Source organism: Carcharodon carcharias, chromosome 5 (genome assembly GCF_017639515.1).
Source record: "Carcharodon carcharias isolate sCarCar2 chromosome 5, sCarCar2.pri, whole genome shotgun sequence".
NCBI lineage: Eukaryota > Metazoa > Chordata > Chondrichthyes > Lamniformes > Lamnidae > Carcharodon > Carcharodon carcharias.
In genome coordinates, this window is record NC_054471.1 from 118,539,253 (window position 1) to 118,564,789 (window position 25,537).

The following is a 25,537-nucleotide window of genomic DNA, read 5'->3' on the forward strand; positions in this document are numbered from 1 at the left end:
GGTGGGGGGTGGGCAGCAAAAGTTGTTAAAAGGCTGTGCATTTTAAAAGGAAAATGACTGGAAAAGCCCACTGACTGGCACAGTGTGAAGGCCGAAACGTGAGTCTGGGAAATAATGAGCCATACAGTATTCGACTTACTGGTTAAAAGCTTTTGAAGCGGAGTTGCTACAGCACGTGAAGAGTGTAACAGGGTCGGTGCTGTCCTGTTTGCTCCTCTAAGGTATGTCCTGCACAGGAGAACAGCATGTGTGGTAAAAGCTGGCTACTGAACACAAAGTTTTGGAATTATTCTAGGAACAGATGTGGCACTTTTTAAAGAAGCTGCTAGTATAATCCAATTTTAGGATTCCAAGCATATTGCGCAGATATGCGTGCTGTACTGTGCTGTCAGTAATCTACTGCAACTTTTAGTCTGTTCTTATCATTACTCTCTAAAAATTGGTGGCTATGCATATCTATGGGCCATGTATTTATAGCTGTAACTTAACATTTTCAAAGGGGTTCACTACACAGTCTAGCTATATGGAATTATATGACGCCAGAATGGTTTACAGCTTCACATCTGTCATTGTGCGTGGGCTTTTTCAGCTTGCATTGCATCATGGTTATGTTGTTTACATGACAAGATTGCACCTAATGCAAAAAGACGACCCAAACTGGAAGAAGGTTCAGAAATTACCCTTGTGCAAGAATCCCATTTTGTCTGAAAGATCAATAAAAGAATGAGAAAAAGTGAAGGTGAAGCCTCATTCCCACAAGGCTGTACTCTTAAAACTTAGTTTTCCTATCTTGACCCTTGACCCTTATCTCACTTTCACACAGCCAAACTCAAAACCACAGAATCAACATGCAAGGCCAGAATTTTGACAGAATAGCTCTGTTAGAAAGTATCACTTTGAGCCATCATTGTGATATTTTTCTCTCATATGCTTGCTGGGATTGTGAGTGGAAAAGGACAACACAATTGTCCCCCTCCCCAGTCTGTTAAAGAAGCTACACCTATCGCGGAGGAGATATTTTGAAATAGTAGTACCAGCATGAGACATTGGTGAGGAGGTACAAACGATAATGTCAGCAAAGGAGTGGGAACCTGCTAGCTGTTATGACACAGCAGTTAGTAAAGGCTGAGTTGTTTAAATCCCAGAGGGAAACTTGCGCAACTGTCATAACCTATATTTTCAATTGGTATATTTGAGATGCAGCTCTGAATTCAGGAATAAAACCACTGAGCCTCAAGAGGTTTTTATATAAAATTAAATTAAATATTTATTAATTTAACAACAAATTAAACACATTTCCATGTCTACTAATTACTACCATAATAACTTTTAAACCAATCCCCAAATTAATCACTCCCAGGTAAATCTTCACCAAGGCAACAATAACCCATGGACTTTAAACAGACACCAGGCAAAGCACATTTGACCTTACAAATTCAAAATGAGGTTCCTTTCAATTTGTTTCTTTTGCAGACAGTGTGGGCTTACAGCCTGGTTAGATCTTAAATGCCTCTGACTCACACACAAACTTATACCTAGTTTTTCCTTTTGAATGTAAATTTTCCATTGTATTACTAGGTTTTTTAATTTTACCTTTCCTAACAGTAATATCCTTTTATTTCACCAATTTTGTTAGTAATATAAACACATTGCTTGGCGTCTCCCAGCTAAGTTCAATATTTTACCCATGCTTTTGAATGGTTTATTCAACAAATGTAAATTATACTTTACCTTTTTAACTTCCTTACATTTATCTAATTAACGTCTCAAAACTATTATGCATCAAAGCATCCAGACTAGCTGGCTTTAATCCAATTAAGACACACTGAGATGCTCACAGACACAGACTCCAGTACATTTCCAACTTAAAAAATAATTTCCAATAACATTATAAACATCAATATCTCTTCATGACACTAGCAATGACTTACTGTAATTTTGAGAAATGTAGCAGTGTGGTGATGTTCGCAAACTGTCAGACTGCTGTTGAGAGTCTCTAGGAAATGAGATGAAATATGCTTAAGGAGGAGGAGTGTGAAATATTGAATCTGATAAACATGAACCATGAGTTCAACCATGGTTGAAGTGAATTGTAAAACTTTTGTTTAGGTGAGAAAGGGGCATGTACCTGGATGAAATGTACCCCAGGCTGTTAAAAGAAGCCAGGGAGGACATAGCAAAAGGTTTAACCATCATTTTCCAATCCTCACTGGATGCACGCGAGGTGCTGGAGGATTGGAGGACTGCTAACATTGTACCTTTGTTTGGAGCGAGGGATAGATGGAATAATTACAGGCCAATCAGTCTAACCTCGGTACTGAGCAAATTAATGGAATAAATTCTGAGACGACATACAATAAACTGTCACTTAGAAATGCATGGAGTAATCAAGGATGGTCAGCATGGGTTTAAGGGAAAATCATGTCTGACTAACTTAACTTTTTTGAGGACGTAATAAGAAAGATTGAGAGGAGTGCAGTTGATGTAGCCTACATGGATTTTAGCAAGGCGTTTGACAAGGTCCCAAATAGCAGACTGGTTTTAAAAAAAAACTGGATACAAAATTGGCGCAACGGCATGAAACAAAGGGTAACAGCTGACTGGTAACAGTTTTGTGACTGGAAGGCTATTTCCAGTGGGGTTCCACAGGGCTCAGCACTAGGTCCCCTGCTTTTTGTGGTATAAATGATTTGGACTTCAATGCAGAGGGCATGATCAAGAAGTTTGCAGACAATGCAAATATTGGTTGTGTGGTTGATAGTTAGGATTGCTGTAGGCTGCAGGAAGATTTCAGTGGACGACTGGTCAGGTGGGTAGAAAAGTGGCAAATGGAATTCAGCCCAGAGAAGTGTGAGGTGATGCATTTGGGGAGGTCAAACAAGGCAAAAGAATTCACAATAAATGGGAGGATACTGGGAGATGTAGAGAAAGTGAGGAACTTTGGATGCATGTCCGCAGATCCCTGACGGTAGGAGGATAGGTCAATAAGGTGGTTAAGGAGGAATATAGAACTTTCTTTATTAGCTGAGGCATAGAGTATACGAGCAGGGAGGTTATGTTGGAACTACATAAAGCACAAGTTAGAGGACACAGCTTGAGTACTGCGTGTAGTTCTGGTCACTTCATTACAGAAAGAATGTAATTGCACTAGAGAGGGTACAGAAGAGATTTATGTGAATGTTGCCAGGACTGGAAAATTGCAACTGAGGAAAGATTGAATAGGTTGGGGTTGTTTTTCTTGGAACAGAGGAGGCTGATTTGATTGAGGTGTATCAGGTTGTGAGGGGCCTGGATAGAGTGGATAGGAAGGATCTATTTCTCTTAGCAGAGAAGTCAGTGACTAGAGGGCATAGATTTAAAGTGATTTGAGGAGAAATGAGAATTCTTCTCACCCAGATGGTGGTAGGGTCTGGAACTCGCTGCCTAAAAGGATAGTAGAGGTGCAACTCATTTGAAAGATGCCTGGAAATGCCGTAACCTCCAAGGCTATGGCTGAAGTGCTGGAAAATGTGATTAGGCTGGGTGGTTGTTTTTCGACCTCTGCAGACATGATTGACCACCTCCTGTGCTGTAACTTTGTGTCTTCTAAATTTTCTAAATATCTGAAAAGGAGGAACATGCAGAAATATGGGAAGAGGGCTGGAACAGGCATAATGGGCTGAAAGGCCTTATGAGCTATAATGATTCTATGCTGATTTTTCCATCAATTGGTTGTTTCCTATATCTGTGAACAGCTGATAGAAGGCAGGTCAAATCAAAAAACAGTTTCATACTTGGGTAACCTTGCCTTCTGCTTACTATGCCAGACTTAAGATGCACACTGATTGCAGATGCCCTTTCAAATGGTGCAGCTCATTAATGGGCTGTGGGTTAGCAAAAGAACCCAATTCCCAACAATTAAAATGTAGTATTCTTGATGTTATGGAGTTGTATAGCTAGAGAGGGCTTTAATTTAAATATTGGGGGAGTAAGGGTTCACATGAGGGGGGATTTGGAAAGTTAAAGGGAAAGGACAAGGCAGGAGTGTAGGGTAACATAGTATGATAGGAAGGGACAGAGCATACAAACATTAGAGTGCACCAGAAAATTTGGTCAGAGTAGCGAAAAATGGCTTTAGATGAACAAAAAACATGGAGGGTTGAGTGTGACAGGAATTAGTAATAATGCACCAGAGATTAAGGTACATGCAGGGAATAGTATTAAAAAAAAGTAAAATTGAAGTCACTTTACCTGAATATGTGGAGCATCTGTTATAAGATAGATGAACAGATAAAGATAAATGGCTTAAGTTCTAAAAATTCATTCATGGGGTGTGAGTTTTGCTGGCTGGGCCAGCATTTATTACCCATCCCTTATTGCCCTTGAGAAGGTGGTGGTGAGTGCCTTCTTGAACCTCTGCAGTCCCTGTGGTGTAGGTACACCTACAGTGCTGTTAGGAAGGGAGTTCCAGGATTTTGACGCAGCGACACTGAAGGAATGACTATATCTTTCCAAGTCAGGATTTTTAGTGGCTTGGAGGGGAACTTCTAGGTGCTGGTATTCCCATGTGTCTGCTGCCCTTGTTTTTCTAGATGGTAGTGGTCGGAGGTTTAGAAGGTGCTGTTGAAGGAGCTTTGGGGAATTGCTGCAGTGCATCTTGTAGATGGTACACACTGCTGCTATTGTGCTTCAGTGGTGGAGGGAATGAGTGTTTGTGGATGTGGTGCCAATCAAGCGGGCCGCTTTGTCCTGGACAGTGTCAAGCTTCTTGAGTGAATGTTACCTGCCAGTTGTCACCCCAAGCCTGGATATTGTCCAGGCCCTGTGCATTTGGACATGGTCTGCTTCAGCACCTGAGTCTTCTCAAATGGTGCTGAACATTGTGCAATCATCAGCGAACTTCCATTTCTGACCTTACGATGGAAGGAAGAGCATTGATGAAGCAACTGAGGACGGTTGGGCTGAGGACACTACCCCAGGGACTCCTGCCGTGATGTCTTGGAACTGAGATGATTGACCTCCAGCAACCACAACCACCTTCCTTTGTGCTATGTATGACTCCAATCAGTGGCAAGTTTTCCCCCTGATTCCCGTTGACTTCAGTTTTGCGAGGGCTCCTTGATATCACACTCTGTCAAATGTTGCCTTGATGTCCAGGGCAGTCGCTCACCTCACCTCTGGAGTTCAACACTTTTGTCCATGTTTGAACCAAGGCTTTAATGAGGTAAGAAGGTGAGTGACCCTGGCAGAACTCAAACTAAGCGTCAGTGAGCAGGTTATTGATAAGCAAATGCCGCATGGTTGCACTATTGGTGACCCCTTCCATCACTTTACTGATGATTGAGAGTAGACTCGGGCGGTAATTTGCCAGTTTGGATTTCTACTTTTTGTATACAGGACATACCTGGACAATTTTCCATGTTGCCGGGTAGATGACAGCGACATAAATCTAATTGCTAATACAGAGACACTGTCACAAGACGACCAAGGTTGCAAAATAAATATTCTAGGATACACAATATTTCTATAAGACAGAATAGAAAAGGGGGAACAGTAGCCCTGATAAAGGATGATGTGAGGACATTACTGAGAAAAGATCTTGGCTCAGAAGATTAGGAAGGTGAATCCGTATGGGTGGTGATAGGAATAGCAGAGGTCAGAGAACATTGGTGGGAGTGATTTTTAGACTCCTGCAAAGTAGTTTTACTGTTGGATAGAGCATTAAACAAAAACATTATTGAAACTTGTAACAAAGGCAATGTAATAGTTGGGGAGTTTGATCCTCATATAGGCTGGATCAATCAAATTGGCAAAGGTGGTCTGGAACATGAGCTTGTAGAATATTTTTGTGACACTTTCCTGGAAAAATATGTTGTGGAACCAACTAGAGATAAAACTATTTAGATCTATATTATAAAATGAGACAAGATTAGTAAGCAATGTCATAATAAAAGATCCATTGGGAAATAGTGATCATAATACAATTGAATTCCACATTAAGTTTGAAAACGACATGCTCCAATCACATGCAAGAATCTTAAAAAGGTATGGGGGAGAGCTGGTTAAGATGTACTGTAAATTGATTGAAAGGTGCGGTTGTAAATAAACAGTGAGAAACATTTAAAGAATAAATTCAGAATGTTCAACAAAAATACATTCCGTTGGAAAAACAAAATCTTGGTGAGAAAGATCCATCCGTGGCTTACTAAGGAGGTTAAGGATGTATTTTAAAGGGCTTATAATGTTGAAAGGAACAGCAGTAAGTTTGAGGAGTGGGAATTTCTTAGAAACCAGAAAAGGACCACCAAAAATTTGATGAGGGAAAAAATAGAATTTGGGAAAACTAGCCAGGAGTATAAAAACAGATTGAGTTTTTACAAGTATATGAAAAGGAAGGGGGTAGCTAATGTTGGTCCTTTAAAAGCAGAGGCAAGTGAAATTATCATGGGAAATGAGGAAATGGCAGAGACACATATTTTGTCTGTTTTCACAGTAGATGACCCAAGTTGCACACCAGAAGAGGCTAACCAAGGAGCTAATAAGAGTGAAGAAACTAAGCTAATTAATATCAGCAAAATATTGGAGAAACTGAAAGAACTAAAATCCAACAAAGCTCCAGGACCTGATTGTCTATGTAGTAGGGCTTTGAAAGAGATAACTACAGATATGATGGATGCGCTTGCTATGATTTTCAAAATTCGCTAGATTCTGGAATGGTCCCAACAGATTAGAAGTTAGCAAATGTAACACTACTATTCAAGAAAGGAGGGATGGAAAAAACCGGCAAATACAGGCCAGTTATCCTGACGTCAGTCATTGGGAACATGCTGGAATCTATTAAGGAAGTCTTAATGAGGCATGTGGAAAAGCATAGTACGATAAGAACAAGTCAGCATGATTTCATAAAGGGAAATTCTGTTTTACAAATTGATTACAGTTTTTTTGAGGATGTAACTAGTGGGATAGATATAAGGGAACCAGTAGATGTGGTACACTTGGATTCCCAAAAGGCATTTGATAAGGTGCCACACAAAAGGTTAATATGCACGATAAGGGATCATGGATTTAGGGGTAATATATCAGCATGGATAGAGGATTGGTTAATGGACGGGGAGTAGGGATAAAAACGGGGCATTTTTAAGCTGTCAGGCTGTGACTCGTGGAGTGCCACAAGGATCAGTATTGTGGCCTCAACTAGCAAAATCCAATCATGTTTACAGAACAACTTTTATGCATTTGTAATGAAGAAGGGAAATAAAAAGCTGTAAATGTTAAAAATTGGAAAAATACAAAATGCTTGAATTACATAATAGATTAGTTACATAAAAGAAAGAATAGATTAATATTATGTGGGAATTGATATCTGATTTGTTTAATTCTAGTTCAAAGCTTTTACACTTTGAAGGGTAAATCAAATTATTTTTCATTCCTTACTTAGAATTTTTTTATTCTTTCCTAGACAAATGATAGCCAAAGAGATGGAAATCTTGTGTCACTTGAAAGGTAAGGAAAATAGATTGTACACCGAATGTCTGCTCCCCAGCAAAAAAAGGTTTAAATATACAACTCACTACAAATAAGTGGAGCAGTAAATGCACACTATTGTTTTAACACTTGGCTCAATATTGATTCCGCAGAAAGTGCATTCCTCATATTCTATTTCAGAAAGAAGAAATTGGTTTATATATTTCCTCAGCATATCCAAAAGTACTTCCCAACCAAAGTATTTTTTTTGTAGGATAATTACTTCTGTAGGTAAACCCAGTAGCTAATTTATATACAGCAAGGTCCCAAAAAAATGGCAAATAGGCATAACACTCCTTTTGAAGCATGGGAACAACATTCACCTGTAAGAAATCAGTCTGGACACCACCCCCTAATAAATTAGTTAAATCCTTCAAAATGAAGTCCATTCTTCATACATCTTACCCTTGACCAAGTATCTTGTGTATAATTTCTGTACCAGCCATTGGTGGGTGTGCTGTCACGTTTGTTGGTAGGCAGGTTTGTAGCCAATTTATAAATGAAAAGATCCCACCAATAGTAAATGAGATGAATAATTGGCAAATCGTTGGAGTAACCGTGTGGAATGTTGGTCAGCAAACAAGGATAGCTCCCTATTGTTCTTTGAATTTTAAAAATTCATTTATGGGAAGTGGCTAGGCTAGCTTTTATTGCCTATCCCTAAATCCCTTGAGAAGATGCTGGTGAGCTGCCTTCTTGAACCGCTGCGGTCCATGTGCTACACGTACACTCACAGTGCTGTTAGGGAGGGAGTTTCAGGATTTTGTCCCAGTGACAGTGAAGTAACGGCAATATATTTCCAGGTCAGGATGGTGAGTGGCTTGGAAGAGAACTTCCAGGTGGCATACGATCTTTTATCTCTGCTCATTCAAGCAGAAGTGTCATTAGTTTAGTGCCTCATCTGAAAGGCAGCAAATGACTGCAGCACTTCCTCAATATTGCAGTGAAGGGTCAACCTAGATTTATGTACTCTTGTCCTGGAGTGGGGTTCAAACTCTCAACCTTCTGTTTCAACATCAGTGCTAACACTGATTCAGGTAACATTTAATGCTTGTTTGAGTTTGTTCACACCGAACGGTCTATACAGTTATTTTAGAAATGGAATTCTAAGATCATCTTAGGCTTAATACCTGGAGGAGTGTGAGTTGATAAAGAAGCTGGAAAGTGGGTTAAGGGAAAGAGAACAAACTTGCAAAAGATAAATACATCTTAGCCAATTAATTTAAAAACCCATTTTCTGTCAACAGAACAATGTGCGTCACATCACTAGATGTAGAAAAAGTGCATGTCGATCCTAGAGCTTGTTTTTATAGTTTACAAAAATGTTTATGTTGTTAGAAAAGTCAGCATTTCATTCCCACCCCCTTTCCGATCCCCCTTTTTTCCAACAATTTATATAGATTTTTCTTTTCCCACCTATTTCCATTATTTCTAAATGTATTTCCATCCATTGTTTTATCTCTACCTTTTAGCCTATTTCAAACCCCCCCCCCCCCCCCCCCCCCCCCAATCCCCACTAGGGCTATCTGTACCTTGCTCGTTCTGCTTTCTACCCTTAATGTCACCTATTAGCACATTCCTTCAACACCTCTTTGTCCTTTTGTCAATGACGTCTTTTGGTTATCTCCACCTATCACTGGCCCTCTATCTAAATCTACTTGTTCCCCCACCCTTAAACCAGCTTAAATTTCACCCCTTTTCTATTTTTCCTTAGTTCTGTTGAAGAGTCACACTGACTCAAAACGTTAACTGTGTTCCTCTCCGCAGATGCTGTCAGACCTGCTGAGTTTTTCCAGGTATTTTTATTTTTGTTTTGGATTTCCAGCATCCGCAGTTTTTTGCTTTTGTCTCAGCATTAAATAACTTCCACATGTCAGCATGAGGGACTTGAATGGATATGAGTGGAAGTATCTTTCATATTCGTAAAATTGAAATGTTTAGACATTAAAATCAAGTAATCTTTTCTCAGCACTAACAGTTGGTTTCAATGTTAAATAGTCAGGATCAGTTTCAAGATCAAGTAGAAGATGGAATTACAGTAGAGGAGTTGGAGCTCATCAAAGAGCGAGAGTCTGCTATTAAGCAGCTGGAGGTACATATTTATCAAAACTGTACATTTCATAATGTTTTGTATTCTTTCGCCACACCTTCAGGAATGATTTTTCATTCACCATGGGGCTCAGCAGTGGAACACAGGAAAAGCGGTAAGCTATTTAAGCAGTGAGCCTGTCCTGCTGTGAGATCATGGCTGATCTGCCACTGAACTCCATATACTGTTCATTTCTCTTTTGGCAAAAAAAAACTATTAACCTCAGTTTTAAAAATTCTCATTTGATTTAGCTTCATTTGCTGTTTGCAGAAGATAAACTCTAAACTTCCCCAACGAGTGGAAATGGTTTCTATCTACCTCCCCTGTTCCCTTTAATATCTTGAAACCTTCAATCAAACCACTCCTTAACTTCAAAAATTCCAGGGAATGCTACCTTATTTGTTTGCTCCTTCTAGCCTAACCCCTAGAGTCCAGGTATCAGCCTACCAAGACTACTAGCGTCTCTACCGGAAACTTGGCTAGTCATGCCAGGGTGACCTGTCAGTGTTTGGAAATGCTGAAAACTAAGTAGTTTTTGTGTTGAACCTGGAACTTGTTATAAACTTACAGAAAATTGGTGGATTTTGCAACTGACACACACATACCTTTATGTATAGGTTAGAGCCATGACAACTAGTTGTCACCAATAAACTGCCAATTTTATTTTAATTAAATATAAAAAGCCAGCAGCAATCTTACTGAACCCAGTTTGTGCATGTCTCCTTCCAAAACAGGAAGGATAGAGTTCCCAGCCCTAATCCTGGTTTCCCCGCAAGCAACCCGGCCTGTCTCTTGCTTCCTCTCCAACTTGCTGCTGAGATTATGCTGTGTGCGCTCAGCAGCTGCTCCTTGAAATTCTCTCACATCTTTTCTGGCTCCAAACACTGCCCGAATGTGAGATTGGGCCACTGTAAACAAACCAGTTGGGCAAATGCGACACTTGCGGTGAATGCAGCCGCCGCCTGGTCTCTGAAGTGAGAACTGCTGTGCAGGTACCGCCTCTTGGTTAGGCACAGCCCTGCAGTTCTGGTTGGTACAGGGCTGGATAACTCAAAGTTTATTGTAGACCTTTTGCTCTTTAGGGGTATAAACTGCTTCTATATCACGTTAAATATTTTTTTTAAACACCTTTCACTGATTCTATCATTTTACCCATTCAGGTTTGCCTATTTTACTATGAGCAGACTGACTCATCCCATTAAAGTCAACTTTACCTAAACCTAGAATCTTGTAGCTGTTTGTTTCCCTTTTGAAACACCATATTTAACTTGATCTTAGCATAATTGCTATTAAATAAATATTCTTGCTGTTAATTATTGTTAATCATTACCCATTAAAAGTAATATGACCTGCCCCCTTGTTGTTCTAGGAAGCTACCCAGGATACACTCAAGAAATTCCATGTCTTTCTTGCTTGTCCCAATCTATATGAAAGTCTTCCAAATTTGTTCCAACTATCACTGCGATAGAAACCTCTGGCCTTGAGGCTGTGATTATCATATCTAATACTAATGGTTACAAATGCAGTGGATGACCTTGAATTAAGGGAAGAAATGTCTTTGCTAAAATGCTCAGACTAACTACCCTGCAGTAGCTAATGATAATTGTTATCATTACTAGCTGTCTCCATAATGTACTGAGATTCAGTCTCCAAGTGTAATTGTAAGTCTTATTCTCTTTAATCCCTCTCTACAATCTGGAATAAATAGAGTTTGAAAATGTCCGATGCAGTTTTTCTCATCTTTGGTCAAGTGAATAAATTCTAAATCCCTAAGGGTCTTGCAGAGCATAAAATCCAGAGTAAGAAACTTGAGTAGTTCGTTCAGCTCCTTAGGCCTGCTCCATCATGTATGATTATTCTATCACTCGGCTTTCCTCTCATGCCATCTATTGATCTTCCATGAAAATAATTAGTTTCTTTTCTATTCCTCCGTTGGGAGAATAAATCAAGTAATGGTGTTAGATATATTTCTTCAAGAACCTGTTACCAATTAGGCTGCAAATTGTTTGATATTCCAAATGAATAAGTAGCCTGGTTTTGAAGCCATGTTTTAAAATTAATAGGGTTATAGGTTAATAGATTTCTTTCAGAAAATAACTATTTTTATACATGAGTTGTGGAAACAGCACTCAATCATAAGGCAATGAGTATAAACACTTGGAAGAAGTGTCAAATTTTCTATAGCTGACCACCCTTGCTTCAACTGGCATGATGATGCACTGAAAGCATGTGATAACTATAGTCTGAGGAATAGTATATTCAAAGCAAGTTATCTTAATTTATTTTTGTGTAGATATCTCAGGCAGAGGGAGTTCCAGGTCAGGGAAAGGTGGGAGTTGAGAAATTTGACAAAGATATCATGGATAGAGGGACTGTTAATAACAGTATTAAAGACTAAAGAAGGTGCTGATAGTGGCATAAAGCTAAGATAGCAGAACAAGGGTCAGCACTCTGGAAGCAAGACATAGAAACAAGTGGCAGATGGTTGTGTGAGGTTTGGGGGGGTGAGGTTGGGGTAAAGGATTTAAAAATAATGAATGAATGAATAAATAAATAATTATCTTGACTAAGTTTCTGTTCATTTCAGTCTGATATCCTGGACATTAATGAAATATTTAAAGACTTGGGAATGATGATTCATGAGCAAGGAGACCTGGTTGGTAAGCATTTTGTGTTCCAATAGTGCCCTTGGCAACGCTCTGTTATACAGCTTTGGAGTCAGATACAGCAATTTTAAACCTGCTGAGTGACAGTATCTTCTATCAGAAATTTTGAGATGAATTAATAATTTGTAGGCTTACCAGAAGCTAATCAAATGAGTAACTGTGGTTTGTTGTGCACTCTTTCAGAGTAGTATTTAAAGATTTTCTTCCTGTTTTTTAAATTACTGCATTTAATTGATGTAGTCCAGGTTTCCATTACCTACTAACTCAATATTTTTGACTTATTTTAATAAGGTTAGAGGTTCTTTTGAATCATAGAAATAGGAAAATTATATGCCTGTGCGATTTTCTATGATTTGCTGATGAAAAAATGGTTATTTTTAAATATGACATATAAATGAGTTAACACAGGCTTAAGAAACTCACAACATTGTCACTTAGTGGCTAGAAACTGCAATTGCATTTGTGACAGGTAGTAAAATTAAATGGGCGATGCTAGCTTCGCAAATTACAGTGATAAATGTTGACAAAGTTATGATGACAGCAGGAAGTATGCATCTTATGTAAGATGTTTAATATATAGACAGTTCTTGGTAAATTTTGTATTCATCTAGTGTTTTACTGTTGACAACTATTTCTTTTTTCCCTAATAATGTCAAGTCAAGGTTAAGCCTGTTGTAATTTTGGTTTGAAGATTGGCCCTTTTGTATTGCCTCAACTGTGTATCTTAAATACAACTTCTATTAGACACATTTTGCTTGAACCATCCAATAAGGTTTCTGTCCTTATTGTGAATGAATATTGCACTGTATTTGCACTTGTAGTCGCATAAATAAAGAGCAAGAATCCTAGGATTGGTCTGATAAAACAGGTTGGCTCTGACTGGCAGAACTCTCAATATTTCATGGTTCAATTTGCAGTATTGTATTGCATGAATGCCTGAGCAAGTGGAATGATGTATTGAATTTAAAGAAAGCAGAAGAAACAAGTATAACTTGGCAGGAATGAATTTAGAGGTGCTCAAGGTAGTTTAGACATAACATGTGTAAAGGTGAAATTCAGTTACTGAAAACTACTGGATGATTTGGCCTATTGACATTGGGCGGAATTTTCCCAAATTTGCACTAAGTGTGGTACTGGACAGGCAAAGTGGCATTCCACCCGCCAATGGGTTTTCAGGCCATATCACCCGGAGCCCGCCCCATTACGTATGCATTCCTGGGAAACACGCCGTTTCCATGGCGGGCAGACGAATGAAAACCATCACCCCACTGCATCACGCTGGGTGCCATGTTTAAAAGGCAGCTGCCGGCCAGCGCTCATCGCCACCAGCTTCCCACTGCTGCCTGGAGCATGGGAAGTGGTGTCAGCGGTGGTCAGCGCCAATGCCCTGCAAAAAAGGGTCGTGGCCCAGTGCCAAAAGAAGATGAATGATGATCTCTGTTCCACCAGCGTTTGTCACTTTTCTCATCACTCCCTGCTCTCTCACTCTCAAATTCATCACAGATCCACAGGACCCTCACTCACTGCCAGTTCAAGGGACATCATCATTCACTCTCTCATATTTACTCACTGTCCTCATCCCATCCATGGGATCACTCACCACCCATGCAAGCCAGGCACACTTATAATCTGGCCTGGCAGGCGTCCTGCTTACTCTTTTTCCATCTCTATCCATGCAGGACAAGCTGGCACACAACGAGAGAAAGATCGCAAACCGCTGGCGGAATGCACAAAATCAAGGTCCTCACGGACTTTGAAAGCAGAGCTATCCAGCTGGCCAGCGAGAGTCAGGACCGGTCCTGTGCTCTTGATGAGATCAACACTGCTCTACCAAGTGAGGAACCAGCAGTGCAATATCCACCAGACAACCATGCTGTGAGTGATGTGTCCTGTTTCACAGGCCACTGCCATGCACTAATTATCTCTCCTTGCTCCCACAGGCACATCTGGGAAACAGCTGACAGTGCCCATGACCCAGGGTCTCCAATCAAGCACCGAAGAAATCTCTGAAAAGGAATCTGAAGGCATGTTCCCTGAAGTTCCGTCACAGCGCTCACCCACACCCTCTGCCAGCACAGAGATGCATAACTTGGAAGAACCTAGCTTTAGAGTATCCCGGGATCACAATCTGGTGAGCACATCACACTTTCTGATCCACAGCAGGTGGCGGCAGGGACTTCCCAGGTATCCGGCACTCGGAGGACCACTGGAGGCCAGAACGTTGCTGAGTCTGAGTCAGATGATGAGCCTCTGGACTCGGTCATGTCACAGTTGCTAGAGCTGCAAAGGGAACATCAGGGAGGGATGTTCTCTGCACTCCTCAGATTGCAAGGCACAGTGGAGGAGCTCGTCTGCCTTCAGGCTGAGGTGATAGCACTGGCAATGCACCGAGGTCAACACTGGTAGGGTGGCGGCCGCCATGAAGACCTTGGTCCAGGACCTCACTCCTGTATTGCTGCGTGGGCTCAACTCCATCGCTGATGCCATGGTTGGCTTCCAGCTGTGTGTACAAGAGAGGGGTGCTGGGCAATTCGATCTCACTCCAGCTTTCCCTGTTTGTCAAGGAGTCAGCCTGGGTCCCCTGGGCACCCATAGGGAGGAAGATCAGTAGGTACGCACTCCGGGCCCATTCATCCAGGTGACTCCGAGAATGCCTAATCAATCCGATTCCCCTCTTCCTGTGACCTCAGCAGCTCCAGTTCCACAGGCCAAGGAGGGTGTCGTTGCCATGCAGCAGGACCCCGAAAGCAGGCTGGGGCCCACCAAGTCTCGGCTTTCAGGAGGACGCCCGCCAAAGTCATCACAGACCGGGTGTTGCAGTCAGCAGGCTGCATCCACCTCCACTGTGAATGTCTAGAGAGCAGCAAGCCAGGGTTAGGACAGTTAAGGAGAATGAGTTGCACAGCCTGGGCATGGGCATTAATCACTTGTAGAAACTGTTCACAATTGTCAATAAACTCCAAGAATGTCTCCCTGCCTATGGCTCCTTGTTCTGATGAGCAGTGTTCTTGTCACTCATATGTGAAACCTTTCTGCACAAGATAAAGGCAGGTGTCTCAGTCTAGGGCCTCTTCCCTGTGCTCTGTGAAGCTTTCAGACTAAAGTGATGGCCCAGCCTCTCACTCCCTGGAAACATTACAGATGCCTGCACCTTGGCTGTGCTTGTCATTTCTGCCGGTACGTAGTGGGCAGGCGCCACAGAGTTCTCTCATTCTCTCGATGTGCTTTCAGCATCTTTTAAGGAGGGTTCTGTCCCCCATCTCTAGCATCTGTGACCACTGTTGCAGTGCTCCAGCCCCTGAAGAGCTGAAGTGCTGAAGGCGGACAAAGTATCAGAACTTCAAAAGTTTTATGGCTGCATCTCTATGATATGACCCTGATCATGGCGAGCAAGTGAGCTACCCTCGGCCAGACAGGAGTTAGACATACTCAGAGGCAAGTGAAGATTTATGGAGTGTCCTCAATGTATGTTGTTGTTATCCTCTTGCAATCGAGAGATTGTTAGGGCCTCCACTGTATCACCAAGAAAGCCGCCCGAGTGATCATTGAGGAAATACTACACCTGCCTTGGCAATGACTTCCACATCAACAAAAGGGTCTGCGAGGAGATTGCCATCATCCCCAGCAAGAAACTTCGCAACTCCGAAAGCTGGCTGGGGCCCACCATGACAGGAACATTCTCTCAGAGGTTATTGGAGCTGCCATAAGCCAGACTGGAGTCAAATGTTCACAGATGCAATGTGAGGATCTATGGGGGCACCTCACTGCTTGTCGTCATCATCCTCCACAAATCTAGCAGCTATGAGGGCATCCCGAGCGTACCTGCTTCATCTAGCCAGTGCGAGGGCCTCATCTCCGTCATCACTGCCTCTGAGGACCCCCTCACCCTCGTCGGCGTCCTCCTCATCGAGGAGACCTGCAGCTCTTCCTCAGCCAGCTTGCCTCCCCGTTGCAGCATTAGAGGTTGTAAAGGGCACAGCAGACGACAACGATGCGTGACATTCCCTAGGGGCTATATTGCAGGGCTCCACCAGGCCGGTCCAGGCACCAGAACCTCATCTTCAGCATCCCAAAGGTCTGCTCTACCAAGTTGCGAGCTGCAGTATGAGCCTCATTATATTGTTGCTCTGCTGCAGTCTGAGGCCACCGCACGGGTCTCATCAGTCATGCAGGTAACCCTTGTCCCCAATGAGCCAACCCTGCAGCTTCTGTGGACCCTGGAAGACTCCAGGGATCTGTGACCAACTCCACACTCCCTGGAAACCATGCACACACCTGCAGGATGCGTTTCTGGGGGTCACGTACCAGCTGCACATTCAATAAGTGGAATCCCTTGCATTTAATATATTCCACCGTGTGTAGTGTGGAGACCTGAGCCCCACGTGGGTGTAGTCAATCGTACCCTGCACCTGTGGGAATCCTGAGATCCAGGAGAATCCAATGGCCCTTGCATCCTGGCTGTCCTGGGCGAAATACCACAAAGTTGTGTGCTCTCGAAGCTGGCATCTATGACCCCATGGATGCATTTGTGGGTGGCAGCTTGTGAGACACCACAGAAGTCACCTGTGGAGCCCTGAAATAAACCACTGGCATAGAAATTGAGCGCCACGGTCACTTTTACGGTTACTGGCAGTTGATGCCATCCATGTCCCCTTGGCTCCTAGTCCTGCAGTAACTGGCAGATGTGAGTGACCAGGTCCATGGACGTTCACAGTCATCAGTGACACTGGTTCTCGGTCGTCTGCAGGAATGACAGGCAGCATCTATACACCTAGGGTGTCACTAGGCGCTGACCAGCCACGGCTCGCTGTCGCTTCTGGGCAGCGTGTGCGGGAGCGCCAGCAGCCCCTTCTTCCTGAGGTTGCTGCTCCTCCCTTTGCGTAGCCCGGAGCCTCGGTCGCTCTTCCCTCTCTTTACTTCGCTCTCCGTAGGCATACAGCTAGGTCACCAAGCTCCATGCTCCTGATGTGGTCCTCCTGTGGCATGAAAGAGAGAGGGAGAGAGACATGGTTAGCATGGGTGTACTTAGCACCTTTCCTGGCCCTGTGTGACTGCCCCTTAATGCTTCCCGGAGAGTGCTGGCCACCCCTCGGATGGCCAGAGATGAGTACCCTGCATGGCTGCCCTGTCAGCCTGGGACATGGGGGAGACTGCTCCTATCCTAGTTGCTGAGATTGTTAGGGGCTGAGTGCCTTCAGCAGTGACTGCTACGTGGCCAGCGTTGGTAAGGAGAGATTGTAATACGTGTGCAGTCCAACAGCTCTGCAGTCCACTAAAGTGGTGGTGGACTTGCATTCTCATTCTGTGCCTTGTCGAGGAGGTGGTTGGTGGTGTTTGGTGTCACTTTGCCTCCCTATTGCTTGCGTGTGGGAGCAGCCTAGGAGCCCGACCCCAATCATATCACTGTGGCTGCACCTGAACTATCTCACCTGCAGAGGAATGGTCAGTTTATACAGGTGTCCCTATTGTGTGGCTACTTCCCTTGTGCACCCTGCCCCCCACCTTGATTTCTTGTGTGTGGGATCCAACACCAGGGTTACAGTTGCACCCCCCCCCCCCCCCCACCGCCCAAGACAACAGTCACCTCCGTGGCAGGGTGGTGCTTTATCCCGGCCCCCTGACACCCCTGAAGCCTGCCAAACACCAGGCAACCCTAGTGAGTGCTGCAGAACGATGCTGTTAACTCACCTCAGTTCCCCCAAAGTGAAGGCTGCCAAGTGTGCGTCACCTGCGTGCTGTTGTGAAACACGTCAATGTACTTTCCCCCCCGATGTGGGCGGACGATCCGACAGGGGTCCAAGAGCCTGGTGGGATGGCCTTTTAATGAAATGCTGATGTGTTACAATAAGCTCCCCACCAACCATTGGTGGGAAATGCGGCCCACAATTAGGCAGAGCGGACGATCACGACCTGCCTTCCCGCCATGAAACCGATCGTGCCGTATGTCTGCACGCATCACCTATTACTCCCGCCGCCTGCGGGCGTGGAAAATTCTGCCCTAAGTCTAACTCTCAAACATCCAGATCATGAAATTTCAATTCTTCTTTCATTCAGTGTGTAAATTCTAAACGGCAACTATCATCACATTAGAGGAAGGCCAAATTAGCCTAAGGACACTGTCCTTTTAAGAAATTGCATTCATGTGTGTTCAAGATTTTAGTATTACTTTCTAAAACAGTTGATAAAGTGCTCTGCATGTGATAAATCAGTTGAACCATCTTCAGTTCACAATTGTCTACCTCAGTTATTTCAGTTATGATCAGCTTTACTTGAAACTTTGTTTGATGTCTGTTCCTTCCAATGCCATTAGAATCCGGACCTAGCACGACTTCAGAAGCTCCCCTAAAATGTTCATGCCCATTGGCTCTTGTTGACTTCTCCACCAGTAACTTATTTCCCAAAGTTGCACTCCATCCCCATTGCCTTTTAGTGGAGGCGGGGCTCCACCAATATTTTCCTTTCCAGGAGAGACTTTTGCCTTGTGTTCAGTCTGCAGCAATTTTAATTCCCAGGAAATCTATCTTTGTACATTTGATAAGATGTCCAGCTAAGGACAATGAGGTCAGCATCATTATCATCAATCACTATTATAGATACAGAGTGGTTCTTAAGCCTCATATTTTTTGCAAAAAGATTTAGTGCATCACTTTGAATACGTTCTTCTGATCCTAAATGTCAATTGACAGGAGTTGGTGCTTTTGTTGGAGCTATTGTGTACATTGTAGTAGTCATAATGACTTTGCTGGATTGATCTCAGAACAAAAAACTGAATTCTTGCTGATAGTATGAAGCAAGTTGCTGAAATCAGTTGAGTATCTTCGGCTTTCACAGCCCATATGTTGGGTTTCTTAAACTATGTACGACGTTCCACAGCAGGGTGCCACAGCGCGCACACTGTATGTACCCAGAGCTTTTGGCAAAAACAGGAACATAACAAGTGACTATTAGGTCATATTCAAACTTATGATTGTGCTGGTTAAAGAAAAATTGATGTCAAGGGAACAGAGGGGAAATCCCGGGATTTAACACTATCTTCATTGGGTTGTTAACACCAGTGAGTGTTGAATTAGCAGTTAACACTACGGAGGCTTCATTATTTTAGGCTGATGATCCCCATAATGAATTGAATGCGTATATGTCGGTGCCCTCTGGTATTCTACAGTAATGAGTGAAATTGGTGACTGCTGCACAAGTTGTGCAGTCTATATTCAATCAGTTTAAGATTACAATGCATTTAGTGAACTTCACATGTAAACTTCATTTAACGCTTCCCTCCATCTGTTCACTAACTGTTCTTGGTTGGTCTTTGTATTTTTTGGTAAAGAAGTACCTTAACCCTAACCTAAAGGCAAATTACAATCAAGTTGCTGCAATCTAGATTGGCTTAAATATGAAATGTATCGATTTGAGTGATCTTTTGTCCTGGACTTGTATGTGGTTGTTATTTAAGAGTTTGTAAATTTTAAATTGGGCCGTATTTTGCACACTGACCTGTCACTTTGACCTTTAGGTTGACTTTGTTAATTTAGTTGATCATTTCATCTGTGTTTCTTTGGGGGATGTGCAAGGAGATGATCCAAAAAAAGTCATTCTCTCTGTTTTGGAATGTCCTCTAAATCTTCTCACTGAATTTGTGTTAGAATACTTGGGCACATCTGAAACTGTAGTTGTAATCATATAAACAAAACAAATTTAAGTTCTGTCAGCCTCTAACTTCAAAGGTAACTCCTTGCCCATAGAGAACTTTGTGATGTCCAAAGGATATGAAAGGCACTGTATAGATGTAGGGTATTTCTTTCTGTATATGTGAAAACTTCTTTTTGTTTGTGTGATAACTTCAATGTCCTTATATGTTTCTGTAGATAGCATAGAAGCCAATGTGGAAACTGCTGAAGTACATGTTCATCAAGCAAACCAACAACTTAGCAGAGCAGCTGATTACCAGGTATAGTGCATTTTTTGGAAAATTTAATGGGTAAATAGCGAAGTGCATGGGATATTTTAAAATAGTCATAAAAATTTGATTTTCGTTCTCATTGTTCTTACCCTCTGCTCACTCACTTTCGTTTGGCTGCTGGTCAAACAATGTCTTGATTTTAAAATTCTCATCCTTTTTTACAAATCTGTCCATGAGCACTTCCCTACCTCTGTAATCTCCTTCAGCCCCACAACCCTCTGAGATATCTTTGCTCCTCTAATTATGATCTCATCTGCATCCCCAATTTTAGTTGCTCCACCACTGGTGACCGTGCCTTCAATTACCTAGGCCCCCAGCTCAGCAATTTCCTCCCTACATCTCTCCAGCTCTACCTCACCTTTCTCTTTTAAGACACTCCTTAAAACCTACGTCTTTGGCCAAGCTTTTTGTGCTGAGCTAACCTAATATCTCCTTATGTGACTTGGTGTCATACTTTGCTTTATAATGTCCTTATGAAGTGTCTTTGGGCATTTCATTACTTGAAAGGTGATATATAAATATGTTGTAATTCAGAATTATTAAATTGTATTGCTGAATTATTATTTAATCATCATGCAAAGTTAACTGTAGAATGCTGTCTTTCTATCATACTCGAGATCTACTTATTGATGGACTTGTTTTTTGTTTCCTTCCATTATATTTAGAAATAATTTGATGTACTTTGTTTTCTTTCTCACAGCGGAAATCTCGTAAGAAGATGTGCATGTTAATCGTGGTATTGGTAGTCTTATCTGTGATAGTGGGAGTCATTATCTGGGCATCTGTGAGGCAATGAATTCAGAAGATTTAGCATAAGACATTGCACTCGAATGCTGGCGTAACATTAAACATCAATAGAGTTGGGGTTACTTACTGAAGCCCAAAACATTATTCAAACAAATAATTTAAAAAATTAAACATATCCAAAGTGTGCTTTCTAGCAATATGTAATAGAACATGTAATTTATAATTTAAAATGCCATGCTTTGCAAATTCAAGTGTCACTGTTTTACTAATATACAATGTTAAGTTTCTTAATGTTTGGGACAAAATGACTTATGAATTTTTTTTCTGTGCCAGGTTGCCACATCTTAATCTTCAAGCTCTGCTGACTATTGTAGATTTATTTTAGTTTGACCTAATTTCCAGACAAAAATCATTCCATTTGGTAGAAATGTGTCTGAACCAATGCTGAAATTGATTTTTCAGTTTTGCATTAAAATGGTGCCAGTTTAACCTTATCTTTTTTGCTCCGTTGTTGACAGCTTTGGTTTTGTGCCTGCCATTAATAATCACTAAATGAAGTAACAATGCACTTAGTCATATTAACAGTATATAACTAGACTTCTTACTTAAAATTAACTTGCAATTGTCTGGTGTTTGCAATATTTGCACTGAATGGAACTAGTCTGACTTTGTACCACGTACTCCCCTTTGTATTGTGTGTAATCTTAATGAACAATATGGAAAGGCCTATATTTATATTCCTGGGGGATGCATTACACATTTTAATACAAGTTGTGCCATTTTGAGATTGTATGCTTGCATATGGTTTTTCAGATTTGGATTAAAATTAGACTGAACTGTATAACAAAATGCAAATATGCTGCTTAAATAAACTATTTGTCAATATTATTGTGTTATCATGGCTGTCGAACTTTAGGCAATGTATCAGTTGGTACATTTTGTAAGCCATAAATGTTATTTGAGACGTAATATGTAAACATCAATGAAAGTTTGTTTGTATTAATTTGAATATTTAAATTCAAGCGGCATGCCTCAGACTGGTTAGACAGCCACAGCAAAGACATTTGTGTGGATGGAAAGGGGAAAGAATTGTTATCGAATGCAATCTAATCAATAAGCAGAAGACTACTGAATTTATTTAGGTTATTTGCACTTGCAGTAATAATCACGTTAAGTTACCTGTTATTTTTCTAGCATGGCAGAAAGCTTGCATATTACTGAAACAGTGTTCCCAGTTTTTCTCATCTTTGCTGTAATGTTAAGGTTGTGTTCAGAAATATCCTGTTTTAAATATATATACATATCTAATAAATACTGATAATCATCTTTAACAGAAATTAGATCACAGTCTTTTTACAATGTTTGACAGTAGCATACATGAGGTCATTGCCCTAATGAATGACAAGTTTCCATAAAAATTGAGATCTTGTAACATTTAAGCAAAGGGGTTTGGGGTGAGAGAGGAATTCTATTGTCAGTATCTTGATTCCAAAATATCTTAACTACCGTCAAATGTACTAGGTAAAAAATAGGCTACCATCTAAGAAACAGATTCTGGACCCCTGCCCCAGAATATTTATGTCTGCCCTTAAAATTTATTGAATAATATTTGATATCCTCTGGCAATCTGCAAAGCCTGGAAACAACATTCATTGACTTAAAATGCAAGTTGTTCAGGATGCTGTTTCAGCTGAGTCTCTTGATACTGTAGTCTCTGTGGTATTGAGATTCTGCTTTGATCAAAGGCTATTTATAGGATGATGAATGTGATGTCTGTCCAATGGTTCTAGCCATTTTACTCATTAAATGCAATCTTAAATGTAGAATATCATTGGAGGATCATGAACATAAGGCAAGGTGGCTTAACAGTTTAATGGCGCATACTGCTTGTGATACGATAGAGGCTAGGAAATATTTTCACTTTACATGGAAAGATCAAAACAGTTCATTGATCATTCATGGCTGAATAATAAGTCCATCTATATATTTTTTAAATAGCGGATCAAATTTTAATCAAAAAGTCAGTTGTTCCCCTAGGATGGAATAGATCCAATAGATTTATCTCTCTCTTTGTAATTTTGAAGTATTAAGTTATGATCTGTAGTAGTTTATTTGTATACACTCTTCTCATTTTTGACAGCTCAGATTGACAGGAAAATGTCCAGATTTCAGTTTTCCATTATGTTCTACAACAGTAGCAAAGAATGAAAACAAGCAATTGATTTCTTAGCGTTGTTACAGTATTGAGCATTGGGTTAGTAAATGTATGATGTAAAACTAAAAAGGGGTTACGTCTCAGACTATCAACCTTTTAAGGCCTGGTGAAAGGTAAAATCTGTTTCTGATGTACTGACTATCCTCGAGGTACAGCTGGTTATCATGCATGTAAAGAAGTTGGCCCTGCTAACTTCATATTTGCTGCAAAGTCATCTGTTATGATCCTATTAGGGACAGTTAACTTTTAAAGAAGAAATTTGAACCTCAGTAATTAACCAACTGAACAATACCACAAGATTTCACATTTTTTAACAAAAAAACCTTATTGCATATATAAAGAAGAATTAAACAAAGCTATCATTACTAATGTAACACTATAGCTCATAAAGACATATGCTGTGAACTCAGTTCTACTTTGTGCCGCCACCACCCCCCGCACCAATAACTCCAAGAGTTCGCTTAGCAAAATCTTGAAGCTTCGTTCACTTTTCCTGGGATCAACCCACAGCCCTCTGGAATTTACTTAAATTCTCCTTAGTATTTCAGCTATTCCTCAAGGTACACATTATATTAGGATCCTTCCATTAGCCTTTGGCTAAGTGATCCTCTAATTTTCTTTAAAGCCTCACGACTGTGGACTCTTCAGTTCCTTGCCCTGGCTTTGGACATACATAGACTTTTTTTTTCCAGCCTCCACCCACAGCTTCTGTATAGTTTTTTCTAACCTAACTATTGAAGTTGATTCCTTTCTGCCACAAACCTTTGTGAGGATTACTGTAGATTTCTTCCACTTGCTGCAAGGTAGAGCAAATTTTTCACTTGCTTTTCCCTCACAAAACTTGAACTGAATTGCCTGCATCTGTCAGCAAGCACACACACAAATTAAACCAAATAACTTTCTAACTATTAGGGAAATGAATTGCTATATCTATTTGGCAAATTGACACAGGCCTTATTCCAAGTAAAGGTGATTTTTTTTAATTCAATTATGTATATTCTGGGAAATAGAAAATTTTTTAACTTATTGGCGTTTGAATTTGGGACAAGCTGAAAAAGTTATTGTGTTTTTAATCTAGCTGAGAGTTTTTATGTGTTATTTGATGAAATGTAGATCTGGAGAATATTGGTTGATTGTGATTGCCAAGTTTTGTTGATGTTAGCCAAAAGTGAAAAGTTCTAAATTGGTTTATTGCTTAATTAAAAGCTGATATCCTAAAATATATGAATAGATAAGATTTTTTTCCAAATCAGATATTCATACTGGTATGAAAGGTCAGTCACAGTGTGAATTTTATCTTGTTATTGAGAAAATCCACATTTATTATTATTGTGATGTAAGGTGCATTTGATGAATATGATGGTGGGGTGTGAGGGTGTTGATTTTGAACAACCCTGATGGGTTGTTGAGCTTTAGATAAATACAGGTGTGAGATGATTTGAGATTGAGTCTATGAGTTTATTAAAGTGATTGAATCAATTTTGATTTGATGCAATAGTAATGAAAGGGAGAGTTATTGAAGTTTTCATTGTGGGGTTGGTAAGGCAAAGGAGGTGATAGAAGTTAATTTGAGTATTGGGTTCCTAGATTGGTTTTAAAGGTAGGTTAGGAATATGAGAGAGGGGGTTTGTTTGGAAGGTTTGAAGTTTGCTGGAATTGAGGATGGAAGGCGATGGGAATGTGAGGGGTTGGTGGGATATTGAGTTGGTTGATTGGGTTGGGGGTGGGTTTTGGGAGGTTGTGTGGGTTTAATGAAATTGGTGATGGGTGATAGGTGTGGGTAGGAAAGAAGGTGACACAATGACATATTGATTCTGTGAGTCCGGTTGGAGTCTCTTATGAGGTGGTATATGGGGGAAGGAGTTTATAATCTCTCTTCAAGGATTGATAATGTGAAGGTGGGCCAAATGTTATGCGGAAGTTTGATGGTCAGATAAGCCTTAAAGGAACAGAAACCATGGCGTACTTTGCCAAGCAATCATGGACCATTAATGCAGAATGGTCACTAATCTAATTGGAGTATGGGAATTGAAATCATTGAGGAATGGAAGTTGGAGGAATATGGGAATAGTTGGGAAAAGAGGATGGTAGGAAGGAGGGATGAGACTTGAGCTATTAGTTTAGAGGGCTTCTAATGGAGTGGACAATTTGAGATTAATTTGGCAGTCTATGTGGAAAAAGGGGGGTGGGTAAAAAACAATGTGGCATGGATCAAGTTGGGTTTTTGAGGGTGGTTTTGGAATAAAGTCATGGTGATTTGTAGGAGTTAGGATTTAGGTGATTTGAATACAGTTAATGTACATGTGGAACTTTATTCTATGTCTTTGACTGATGTCAAAGGGCAAATGTAGATAATAGAA

The 25,537-nt window shown here is 41.0% G+C and overlaps 1 protein-coding gene across 3 annotated transcripts in view; it reads left to right on the top strand.

Annotated features, from left to right (window-relative positions):
* LOC121278470 (syntaxin-7-like) overlaps positions 1 to 21,847 on the top strand; it is a 50,794-nt gene extending 28,947 nt beyond the window's left edge. For all 3 annotated transcript variants that reach the window (XM_041188932.1, XM_041188931.1, XM_041188933.1), the window contains exons 6-10: positions 7,439 to 7,482; positions 9,502 to 9,595; positions 12,180 to 12,252; positions 20,121 to 20,203; positions 20,916 to 21,847. In XM_041188932.1, the coding sequence (XP_041044866.1) occupies positions 7,439 to 7,482; positions 9,502 to 9,595; positions 12,180 to 12,252; positions 20,121 to 20,203; positions 20,916 to 21,011 (390 nt within the window). In that variant the 3' untranslated portion in view covers positions 21,012 to 21,847. The remainder of the gene's footprint in view (positions 1 to 7,438; positions 7,483 to 9,501; positions 9,596 to 12,179; positions 12,253 to 20,120; positions 20,204 to 20,915) is intronic.
* Positions 21,848 to 25,537: the final 3,690 nt, after the last annotated feature.